Raw genomic sequence first — 12,631 nt, 5'->3', positions numbered from 1 at the left:
TTTCTCTGTTCACTGGACTACTCGATTAAATGGAAACCCACAAACCCATGCCGATTGAGAAGTGCAGACATTCTCTGTTTGGTTATGACAAAAGGATCCAGCGAGAGTGGTGTGTGTTGCGTTGAAGACGTTGTGTAGTTAGTCATGGCCCTGCGGCCAGGCGTGTGGGACCCCAGAGTGTGACAGACAGGGCTGTGATGTGCCCTGACAACCCTGACGAGGCGGAAAGGCACGCCTGCCCAACGTGGTCAGGCACCTGACAACCCCAGTGAGCCGCTCACCTCACACCTGCTCAGGCCTCAAGCCTCACACACACGGACACAAACATACCAAGCCCACGCACAAGAAGGCACACACACTGTCCCATTCTCCTCAACTCTCCTGGCTTTACCATTTCTCTGTTCCGTTTCCCCATCCTTTTGCCTTTATTATTCCAAAATAAAACTACAGAAACCAAGCATATTCCTGTTATCTGGTTCTGACATCCAAAATATGAGTATTTTTCTGTTTTTGCAGATACCAGCATAAAGGATGTGGAATACCGGTAATCAAACCGATGATTAATGGCTTGTTATGCCATTCGTGTTATATGATTATTTCGAAACACTGAGTTTCGATAAAAATACATTAAAAACAAAGTACAAAATGGAAACTTTATACAAAATGTTCAGCAAAATAAACAAAACTGTAAAGGACAGCAAGAGGAAAACAGTTTGACTGAGTTAGTTAACATAGAGGTATTTCTGTCATGTTTGTACAAGCCATTGGTTACGTTATTCCCGACATACAAAAAATAAACATCAAAAATAGACTATTTTAGTAACAAAGAGTAGCTTACATTGTATAAGCACAGAGCTAGCTCACCACAAATACGTTTGTGATACGCCACATGCTTTACAACAAAAATTGGAAAAATAACGCAAGAAATATTCCAATCCTCCTGTAGAAAAACACTGTAGTAGCCCAAGTCCTGATCCCCCAAATGGGCTGCTCCACCTTCATGCTCCACCTTCAACCCGGAGTCCCTTATATTCAACAGCGTTGAAGACGAGGTCTGTGCACAGTTTAACTATGTCCACTGTCATTTTCTGGGAGGTTTATATTCGTCAGAGACCTATCAACTGGTTACATTTTCTAATGTCTGACCATATTTGGACAGACATTTTTTGATTGCTTTTCTAGCAGGTTCTTTGCTTGGCAGAAAAACCTTCTTTATATTGTTCCATACTCTACAGTCTAATCCTAACCCTTGTTGATCTAATCTAAAATAAAAAATAACTGGTGAAATACTTTCATGTATGAGGCTGATGCAAGACATTTATAGACAAATTAATTCAGTGAGTAAATCTACATGGTCGATAGGGTTCATTTCCGCTACTGTAGCATATGAATAGTGTTTGGATTGGACAGAGGAGACAATATTTAAAATTGTAAATTAAGTAATTGACAAATCCACATTTAGGATATCTGACATATGGGTGTGCTCGATTTAACTTTCCTTACATGTGGAATTATATTGCCTCATAATCCCACAAGTGTTTCAGATGTGTATTAATATTATTACCAGTCTTGTTCTCCATTAAATTTCCAATACTTTCTCTGTTTGTAACATCGATACAAGAACAGATAAATGTTCCGATACAAACTTTGATGTCTTGAATACCTGACTCACCTTACTACCACTAGAGGGCACCACAACCTCTCTCTGAGCTCAGACAGTCCTCTCAGATCTGGATCACTGTCGCTGAGGCATGAACAGGAGTGAACTGTGCCATGGTGGACACAGGGAGCGATTAGTATACCCAGACAGGCCTAGTCACCTCCGGTCTAAGAGGGACAGCGGACTAAGGTGAGTGGGGGGGAAACAACCTTTTGGAATGAAAGGCACCCAATGTCTCTTATGAGCGTGTCTCCCGTTACCTGTGCATCAGGGAGGACCTGTATTGAGAAACAAGTGCAAAAGATGTGAATTAAGTTACAGTCCAATGACAGTAATGATTGTGCAAGTGAGGGGAAGACACGACAGTATGCCATGGTCATCACCTAAGGGATCTGCGACTGTCCTTTTCCATGGGGTTCTCTGGTCCTTCACACTCATAGGATGCCAGATGAAGCCCTGGAGAAACACAAGCAACATGTATTATTGAAACACATATAGTTGGAACTAACCGTTGTATAGTGATGCACATCAAAACATCCATTCACAAGAAGAACTGCATGTTTGACCCGTTCGTCGTCCGATGACTGAAAGACCTCATCCTAACCCAGACTAAAACAAGCATTCATCTGACAATGCCTCTCCACTGACATGGCGTGGACCATAGACCAGTTGTCCCTGTGTGCTTACCATCCTCAGTGAAGATGGGGGAGGTGACCCTGTGTGCTTACCATCCTCAGTGAAGATGGGGGAGGTGACCCTGTGTGCTTACCATCCTCAGTGAAGATGGGGGAGGTGACCCTGTGTGCTTACCATCCTCAGTGAAGATGGGGGAGGTGACGAGGTACTGCAGGATCCTGCGGTCTCTTTCAAACGGACACACCACCTGACGCCACACCAGGAGCTCATTCACCTGCTTGGCCAGCTCCCACAGTTTCTGATAAACAAAACACGTGTAAGCACATTCTCACACACACACACACACACACACACACACACAGACACACAGACACACACGTTGGCGCTAACGACCATGAATTTTATATATTGCAGCTGGCTATTAGAAACACACCTCAAAATTGATGTGTCCGTTGGGTAGTCTGGTGGCACAGCCCTCATTGAGGAAGTAGATATCTTTGATAAGTAGGCTGAAGAATGGGATTACAATCTGAAAAACAGTCATAGCCAACTGTTAGAGGGGAGATTTGAATAATTCACTGAACACTAGCCACAAGTCATGTGGATCATGGCCTGTGTGTATTAGGGTGTGAATTGATGTAGGCACTGTCCCTTTTGACAAGCGGCAGTAAACTCATTGTCTCTTGTAGTTTAAACCAGTGAGGGTGAGTGTGTCTGCTCACCTTCTCCTGGCTGCTGTGTGCCGTGACTGATCTCTGGGTGGCACCACGGAGCGCTGTGCGATAGTTACTGAAGTTACTGGAGGGGTCCATTTGGTGCTTGAGAAGACCGCACACACAGAAGGTACTTTAGTATCTGCCTCCTAATGATATACTAAATGCTAGCTAACCATGACCCTAGTCAGAAACACTAGCTGACCATATCCCTGACTCAAAATGCTAGCCGACCTTTTCCCTATCCTTAGGCCTAAATGCAAGCCAACGGTATCCATAGCCCTAAATGTTAGCCAACCTTTGACATTCATTCAATCATTATTTGACCTTCCTTGGAAAGTCCCTTCGACGTTACCCAAACCCTCCATCCTCACCTCTAGAATGTCAAACTTGTCTGTGTTGACTTTGCTCCAAGTCTTCTTCAGGCGAGACACAGGACTCATGTTCATCGCAGCTGAGACATTAAGGGAGAGACAGACGGGAGTAATACAAGGATAAAGGCAGGGAAATGAAGGAGAATCAAGGTTTGGTTGGATGGGTTAGGGTGAGTGTCTAATAAATGTTGATTCAATTTGATTAAATATTTGATGTTTGGCATGTAAGCGTACTTATGATGGCCATGAGGGAGTTGAAGTTGCCGATGTTGAAGCACTCTCTGGCCACGTCGATGTAGAACTCCAGGGCTCTGGCTCGGTGCTTCTTCTTCACTGGCTGGGGGACAAAAGAAAGGAAGTAGAGAGCAAGTGAGAGAGACACATCAAATACAGACGTTTGTGTGAGAGTTTGAGCAGCTTGTTAAAGGCGTTGTAGGCTTTGTTCACCTATTAAGATTGCATTCAAAAGAGACAGATAAGAGTTGAGAGATAGAGAGGATACTCACCATACATATTTCAGTAGCCACCAGGTAGCTGAGTCTGTTGAACCAAGCTACATAGGCTTCTAAGTTGGTTGTTTTCCTCTTCCGGAAGAAACTCTAAGAAAAAAAGAAAAGAAAAAAAGCAACCCTGTTACTTTCCAGTTTTTTACTTTTATAACTTTCTGATGGTTGGAAATCTGAAGCGGAATGTGTTGGTCATGTAGGATCATCCTCTTCTTCCACCTTGCTCCTCCAACCCTGCTCTCCTTTCCACATGACTCCTCATCTCCACCCTGCTCTTCTCCACCGTGTTGCTCTCTGCTCCACCTTGCTCCTCTCCCCTCCGTCCTGCTTTTCCTCTGCTCTCTCCACCCTGCTCTCTCTCTCCACCCTGCTCTCTCTCTCCACCCTGCTCTCTCTCCACCCTGCTCTCTCTCTCCACCCTGCTCTCTCTCTCCACCCTGCTCTCTCTCTCCACCCTGCTCTCTCTCTCCACCCTGCTCTCTCTCTTCACCCTGCTCTCTCTCTCCACCCTGCTCTCTCTCTTCACCCTGCTCTCTCTCCACCCTGCTCTCTCTCTCCACCCTGCTCTCTCTCTCCACCCTGCTCTCTCTCTCCACCCTGCTCTCTCTCTCCACCCTGCTCTCTCTCTCCACCCTGCTCTCTCTCCACCCTGCTCTCTCTCTCCACCCTGCTCTCTCTCTCCACCCTGCTCTCTCTCTCCACCCTGCTCTCTCTCTCCACCCTGCTCTCTCTCCACCCTGCTCTCTCTCTCCACCCTGCTCTCTCTCTCCACCCTGCTCTCTCTCTCCACCCTGCTCTCTCTCCACCCTGCTCTCTCTCTTCACCCTGCTCTCTCTCTCCACCCTGCTCTCTCTCTTCACCCTGCTCTCTCTCTCCACCCTGCTCTCTCTCCACCCCTCATCTCCCCAGCCTTTCCACCGTGACTCACACACACACACAGTCGAGCTATTATGTAAAACTCTAAAGATGCATTCTGATCTCACTTAATTATCTTGAGTCATGCTGCTCTTCAGACACCTACTCTAATGGTGTACTTTATGACAGGCTAAATGAACAAGCCCAGCAGAGCCATGTAGGAGCTAGATGCACTGCCATACCTTGTGATTGTCCAGTGGGTCCTTCATGGCAAAGGTCTGGATAAACTCCTCAGGGCCAATGAAGCTCAGTCTGTCCTGCAGGGGGCAACAAACACAAGATGCCCAGGTCACATGGAATAACAGCTCAAACCAGAGCAAAGACGAGAGATGAGTTCATTCCTGGATACTTCAGGGTTAGAGGTAAGAGGCTGCCTCCTTCTTACCAGTTCGATGTGTGTGAGCTGTTGGGCAACGATGAAGGGGTCATCGCATATGCTCAGTATGTCGCTGTGCTGGGAAGTCTGCTGTTTGGTCTTCAGGGCCGCTGGTCTTTCAGAAGCGGCTGCGTTCAGCGCTGCTACAGCCTCTTCATACTGGCCGAGCGCCGACAGTCGACGGATCAGTCGCTGGGTGAGCTGCTGCATGGCTCGCCACGAGTACTGGGGACACACAGAGGCAACACTAGTACTGGGGACACACAGAGGCAACACTAGTACTGGGGACACACAGAGGCAACACTAGTACTGGGGACACACAGAGGCAACACTAGTACTGGGGACACACAGAGGCAACACTAGTACTGGGGACACACAGAGGCAACACTAGTACTGGGGACACACAGAGGAAACACTAGTACTGGGGACACACAGAGGCAACACTAGTACTGGGGACACACAGAGGCAACACTAGTACTGGGGACACACAGAGGCAACACTAGTACTGGGGACACACAGAGGCAACACTAGTACTGGGGACACACAGAGGCAACACTAGTACTGGGGACACACAGAGGCAACACTAGTACTGGGGACACACAGAGGAAACACTAGTACTGGGGACACACAGAGGCAACACTAGTACTGGAGACACACAGAGGCAACACTAGTACTGGGGACACACAGAGGCAACACTAGTACTGGGGACACACAGAGGCAACACTAGTACTGGGAACACATCAGCAGCACTTAAAGGCAGGGTTGGTAATGTTGAGGTGCACTTTTTCCTTATATTTGCTGAAATAAACTTCATATCCTGATAGCAACCGATAAATTAAAAGGTTGGACAGGAAAATTGAATAAATCTTATGCCTGCCTTCAAAGTCATATAAACAAAGAATAAAAATGTCTTCTTTTTCTTTGGTATCATTTTAGTGTGCAGAGTGGTGGTTAGTGTTTGCTACCTGGTCTCCCCTGGCCAGGTGCTGCCCCATGTCTCTCAGGCAGAGCATCATCCTCTCGTCCCTGAAGTCGTAGGGGAAAGTCTCCGTCCACTCTGTCAGCAGCTGCACCATCTTAGGAGCCACCTCACGGATCCTGATCTGCAAAATAAAATACAAAAATGGAATGAATGTATAATAATATGGATTTATTATGCCACAAAAAGGTCAAATATGTGGATATTGGACTCTTTAGCCACTCAAAAAATACACATAAAAGGGCCATAATGACTGCAACCATGGCAGTAATTATTAGATAAGGTGGACTACGGTGAGCAAGCATGTGTGTGTGTGTGTGTGTGTGTGTGTGTGTGTGTGTGTGTGTGTGTGTGTGTGTGTGTGCGTGTCCACTGCACCTTATTCATGAGTGGGTCTCCAGACCTCTGCTGCTCCACGAACAGGTGACACACCCGGGTCATGAGCTCATATGGGTGAAGGAAGAGGCGGGAGCTTAGCAGGAAGGTGAACACGTATGACCTCTGGCAAACAACAACAATAAGTAACATTAACCTCAAACACAAACAACATCTTTACACAGTCTGTCTGATGAACTCTCCCGTTTCAGGGACAGACAGGTGATTGGGTCACAGGAGAGACGAGTTATAAAGAGGGATCAGACAGGTGGACGGGAGAGAGGGACAGACAGATGATTGGACCATGGGACTCACATCAGGGTAGTAGTCAACAGTTGGGACCAAGTGCTGGATCAGGGCCTCCAGAGAGCCTGACACCAGGCTGTTGTCATGGTAGCACATCTCCCCATAGCTGACCTCCAGGGGTGAGTAGGGGTGATGGTGCTTAATGCTGTGGTGGTGAAGGTCCTGGAGGTTAGCACCTTGGAGTTCCTGGTTGTTGTTGCTGTGGTTGGTGTAGGGGTTGGCGTTGAACTTGCCTGCATAAGGAGTTGTGGGCGGCATGGTGACCTGCTGGTCCTGGTGAGACAGGACCATGGGCAAATGTCCAACTTATGCTAATGTAAACACATGTACACATACATCTACATGCAGTCTACCTCACCATAACCCTGTTCTGCTGGGAATTCTTCTGGCCCATCTCTCTTATTCTCCTACATCCTGTTTCCTCTCCTACCTCTCTGCCATCTTTAATTTTCTCCCCCCTCCCCCATCTCCCTCGTCTTCCCCACCCAGCCTGGTCACCCTTCTCTCTCTCCCCTAACACTGTTAAAGGATTATGCCGATAATGTTTACTCCCCAGGCAGCAGCAAGAACAGAGGGACACCTGTTACTGTAAGGCCCACTGATCTCTAGTCTATTGCACTATTCGTTGTCCCTGTAGACCAAGTTTTATACCCCAAAGGATATACGTCAAAACAACTACGCTGCTACGTTTTGATCAGTCAGGTCAAGTCTAATGCCTGCTGGATAAATATTCCAAAAAGAGTTCTCTTTAAAATAGGGCATAATATCCCGTGCTAGCACGCAAACAGTCTGTGCTGGTTACAACAAGAGGAAACTGACTCGAGTCTGATCCTGACACAATTGCCAATTTGTAAAAGTGAGCTTCAGCACTGTAACTGAAACATAAACACTAGTCAGTGATACAGGTGCATTGCAAGACTGGATTGATGTATGTGGTTGTATGTAGGCTACACCTAAATGAATTTGTCAGCATGGACTGTCAGACATTGCCTATTAATTTGTAGGTGACTGCAAAAACAACTGAGGCTGTTCAAGCAATGTCGGAAAGGAAATAAAATCACATGCAATACACTTTTGCAATGACTGAACTCGAATTTAAAGGTGCATTTAACTAAGTAATGTAGCCTCGGGATACAACTTACCACGACTATGAAAAAGATCCGAAAATAAGTCAAATATGTCGGAGGCGTTTCAAAAACTGAAATGAATCCTTGATAAAATGTTAATCCACATTAAAAGTGTCAAATATCACAAAACAAATTTCTGTGTTCTTGCCGGAGTGCTGAAAACACGATGTAGCCTATCGTAGCCCACTGTTTTCTGACGATATATCAAAACAGCTCTTTCAATGACAACGAGCGACAATGACCAGTCGTATTCAAATAACTTGTTGAAAACCGGGAAAAACAACCTATAATCTTCTTAGAGGCGTGCGCTTGGCATGGGTAAGTAGCCAATCACAGATCGCAAGGGGAAAATTGAATTTTTTGCGTGATTTTATTGGTCACATTGGCTTCCATCAAGAACAGGAAGATAGACGAGAATAGACAACTAATCAGAATCAAAAACTGGAAATAAGATACAAGTGGACCGTGCAATTTAGAAAATGGCATGAAGGCTGAAGGTTGCCCTGCCTCGCACATTATCTGTTTCCTGTCTGTTTTATGTGGGGGTTCTGGTGTGCCATAAACCATGTGACTTGTCTATCCAACCAATTGTATAAGCCCCAGAATGTTCCCTTTATATGTCCGCATGGTCTAAAGTTTGAATGGTGTGTATATACACACCCAGCTCTGTTTTCATGAAAGCCTTCTTTTGTGTACACACGGTCTATTAATGAGCTCCAGAGCTCACTGAGCCTGAACCCCCTGCTGGCATGGGGGCAGCTCAGAGATTATCAGGACCAGACCTGCACTTCCTCAAGACCAGCTCCACTTTTCCTCAAGACCAGCCCAATTCCCATCTCCGGACCTGTCAAACTTTCTCAGGACCAGCCAAGCTTATCCTATAGACCAGTCATATTCCTTCAGACTGCCAAACTCTTCCTCAGGAACAATCTTCGCTACACAGTGGTCATCGTGTTACATAACGATCTGTTGTATAAAGCAGCATGCTGGATGTGCCGTCTGTGGGTGGTAGTCATTTACAGCTGCTGCTCCTCAAACGGTCTTACTCACTGTTCATGCACAAACTGACAACTCTTACAAGTTGATTCCTCATTCACTCCCACACACTAATGCTACCTGAACAAACGCACATACATACTTTAACACACACACGCTAACACATACACACACAGAGACAATTAGCGGATGGCTTCCGGCTCGGCTTGTGCTTGGCAAGAGCCCTTGTCGAAGCCTTTTGATTGGCTGCCGCCCACACTCCCAGGGCACCAGGCCTAACTGACTCCTGTTATAAACAGCCCGATTAGACTCATACATACACGCATGCAAATATTCATACAAAAACATGCACGCTCACATGCTCAAAGTATTAATCTTCAGATATACATATAAGTGTGAGGTTAATGTCATTTGTCGTACGATTGTTGTACAAGTGAATTTTAGGCTAACATATTTGCATTGAATTACATTTACTGACCATGTAAGAACTATGGTAATGTTCTGGTGGGTTATTACATCTTACAGATAAATGCTGTGCAAGTATGTGTGTGTTCATGGATGGGGGGGGGGGGGGGGTTGGGTCTGCGGTGGTGGGCGGGGTTGTGTGTTCAGTAATAGGCTGAGGAAAACAAGTGATCTCACCACAGCATGATGGTCTGGTGCCTTGTCTGATGCTGTTTTCAGGAAGGGGGAGGGGGCGTCGAGGGGCTGTGTGTGTGTGTACTTGTAGGGGGGCTCCATTTGTGTGTATGGGGGGCTGTGTGTTTTAGAATGAGATAGGAGGAAGAGGAGGGGGTGGGGAGTAGTGGGAGACAGGAGGGAGTGAGTGAGTCACATACTTCCAGTAACAGCTCTGAGTCAGCCCGGCCCCTCCGACCCACATGGACCAAAATCAGCTCCCCCCAACCAGATCTTTAAGCTATAAATCTTTAAAGGTAATATGCACAACTGATAAGACATACAAGATCTAAATAAGTCTCATGTATGTACCAGACACTAGCCCAGCTATTACCATGGTGACCCAAACCCTACCAGAGGAAGGATTGTAAATCCTTGGAATTATATGTCCTGAACATATAGGATCAGTCGGTCAATTAGACACTTTAGCATGTAAACAATTGGACTTTCGAGCAAACTGCCCCTTTTACCAAAGGCCCAGTGAGGCCAAATATTGTGTCCAGCCACTAAGAGTATCACGATCACTCCTTCTGCAACAATAGCCTCAGTATGGTTTTACTGTGTTTGCTCTGACTACAGACACATTAATGTATTTAGACACTTATCAGCTCTGCTGAGTTTGTTGTGCCCTGACTACAGTTGTCCCACTTAGACACTAACTCTGCTTATAGTGTCTTGACTAAAGATACTTGTGCATTCTTAGACACCAACTCTGCGGAGTCCGGCTCCTTGTTTCAGCACACAGTACAATGTCCCCCTCCGTTTTCTACCTCCCTCTTACCCGCCTCCACAGAGCCTGCTACATGCCTCCACCGTTCTGTTTTTACAAGAGCTTCTCAATGTGGGAAGCCTGGTTTCCTGGCCTGCCTGGCTCTGTGCTTCCATGTCACTCACACATATCCGTCAGAGCAGCATTGAGAATGTTCCAAAACACGTTCTACAGTGGTCTAGTTTCAGTGTGGATTTTTCTGGTGGAGAATTCTGAAGTGTTGTTGTTCATGTGCAGGTGCACAGCCATAGAGGAAACAAAGGAAATGAGGATGAGAGAGAACACTTTGACCCTGGTCAAAGTGGACCAGTAGGTCCAGCTATCGGAGACATTTTGTCATAGGTTTGAAAGCAAGATTATTCCACAGTATGTAAAAGTTACCTCAAAACGACATGACTTTACTTTTGACAAACAAGAACACGGCAGGGATACTCACATACAGCATGACAGGGAAACAGAGAAACAATGACTGATAAGGACTGGACACAAAATAGGGAATTAAATATGAAACCAATCAAGACACAGGTGGAAGCAACAACACTAAGAAGAACCAAAAAACCCTCGACGAGACGCAGGTGATGATAATTGACACAACAGGGGAACACTAGGATGGGGGAAACCAAGGACTACACTGAACACGAAAGGGGCCGTGGCCGTGACATTATCCGAGCTGAGTCTCAGCTCCGTGTATTGGATGTGTTCCTGCACTGTTACGGCACAGTGTATGCTGCATGACTGCTCAGTGACCATCCTCTCCCCTGGCGTGCTGAGCAGGCCCGCGTGGCCTCGGGGTGGTGTTGTTGTTTCCAGGATTGAACAATGCCGAGAAGCAGCATGAGTCACAGCAGCTGCTGCCGACCACTGTGGTGTTTCAGTCAACCTGCCAGGGAATCAGACAAAAACAATAGACTGACTGGCCAAACCGGACACTCCAGCAATAGCAAGAGGTAGAAAGTTCAGAAAGGGGGAGGAGGTTAATTAGAAAAAGATTCCATGCTTTTTCTCTCCTCTTCCCGCTTCCTCTTCTGCCACCTCTCCTTTCCCCTCTCCACCATCTACCTCTCCCCTCCTCCTAGCCTTCCTTCCGGTGTCTTTTTTGGGTTGTTGTGCTGATTACAGCAAGCCATCGATTTGTCTGTATGTGTGAAAATGGTCTTCCACCTATTCAGGAGTGCTTCTCTCCCCTCCACTCCACTCTACTCTACTTATCCACCTCTCAGTCAAGTGAGGAAAAGTGGATGTGAGTCAGACCCAGAGTCTGGTAATTATGACTCCCACACCCCTCCCTCTCAGACTTGCCTACCCCCACCCACATCCCTCTCTGTTTTCCAGCTGGTTCACAGCCTACATGGGCTAGTGGGAGGAGGGGACAGAACAGGAGAGAAGGCAGATCAAATATCAAAAGAATTTCAGAAAACACCAACATCCCCAAGTGGCATCTTGCCTTCCACACCAGAGGAATTAAAATCAGCACAGGAAGGGTAAAAGACCGACACAAACAAACACACACACACACACACACACACATGAGTGTTTGCAAAACACACAATATATTTTTTTCCAAACCTCTTTGTGCCATTTCTGTGTCAATGTTGTTGCATAATCATGAATGTTCAACACATCTGTCCACCCACTACTCCTCCTGCTCTCTCCACACCGCTGGTGTTTATACAGCCATGACATGGGTGTTCTGGGTAATGTGCCTATACAGCACTGCTCAGAGAGAGAAGAGTTATGTAGCCTGCCGTGCCTCCGCTACCAACTCAGAAATAGTGTTCTCCTCCTACATAGCATACAAATACATCTGCAGGGACTCCCTGGGTCAACTTTAAGAGTTTAAAATTAAACATTAATCTATTATTTGTCATCAGCAATTCTTATATTTTTGAAGTCTAATTGAGGTGCAGAACCACAGTTGGAAGAGGTTAAAATTGCTCATTAGATTTATATCCTGGTTCTGAGAAAAAACTGGATCCTCAAAGTTTGTTCAATTTAGCCAAGTCTCCTGTCTTGTGGTCCTGATTTGCAAATAGTATCACATGGTTTGGCTCAAACCACCTCCGTTTGGTAGAGCATCTCCCTAACATTCCCTTTGAACAATCACATGCATTCATAGTACTGTTTAAAATTTTTAATTTGGGTCATAAGGGAAGGGAACAGAAAGTGTGTGATTTTCAGTAAACTGATGTTACTTTTTGAAATCGGATCTTAAATAATATTT

General features: G+C 46.1%; 1 protein-coding gene across 1 annotated transcript; it reads right to left on the bottom strand.

Moving 5' to 3' along the window:
- Positions 1–639: 639 nt before the first annotated feature.
- Positions 640–8,253, bottom strand: rasgef1bb (RasGEF domain family, member 1Bb). The gene is made up of 15 exons (XM_062478536.1): positions 7,983–8,253; positions 6,850–7,113; positions 6,538–6,660; positions 6,146–6,283; positions 5,190–5,405; positions 4,987–5,061; positions 3,890–3,982; positions 3,618–3,720; positions 3,384–3,463; positions 3,019–3,114; positions 2,730–2,825; positions 2,471–2,594; positions 2,044–2,116; positions 1,921–1,938; positions 640–1,827 (listed from the first exon to the last, which is right to left on the bottom strand). Exons 2-15 carry the CDS (start codon positions 7,096–7,098, stop codon positions 1,794–1,796), a joined length of 1,518 nt encoding a protein of 505 aa, XP_062334520.1. The 5' UTR covers positions 7,099–7,113; positions 7,983–8,253; the 3' UTR covers positions 640–1,793.
- Between the last annotated feature and the right edge of the window lie 4,378 nt (positions 8,254–12,631).

The sequence above is a fragment of the Osmerus eperlanus genome, chromosome 14 (genome assembly GCF_963692335.1).
Source record: "Osmerus eperlanus chromosome 14, fOsmEpe2.1, whole genome shotgun sequence".
Classification (NCBI taxonomy): domain Eukaryota; kingdom Metazoa; phylum Chordata; class Actinopteri; order Osmeriformes; family Osmeridae; genus Osmerus; species Osmerus eperlanus.
The sequence above is the reverse complement of the archived record's forward strand: the minus strand, read 5'-3'. Positions and strand labels throughout refer to the sequence as shown.

Bases quoted from the DNA above. Each gene is read 5' to 3' on its own strand.
- rasgef1bb (XM_062478536.1), bottom strand. From the start codon at position 7,098: ATGCCGCCCACAACTCCTTATGCAGGCAAGTTCAACGCCAACCCCTAC. The intron at 3,464-3,617 runs GTACGCTTACAT...TTAATGTCTCAG, and splicing joins CTCCCTCATGGCCATCATAA to CTGCGATGAACATGAGTCCT. The intron at 2,826-3,018 runs GTGAGCAGACAC...ACTGTTTTTCAG, and splicing joins CACACAGCAGCCAGGAGAAG to ATTGTAATCCCATTCTTCAG.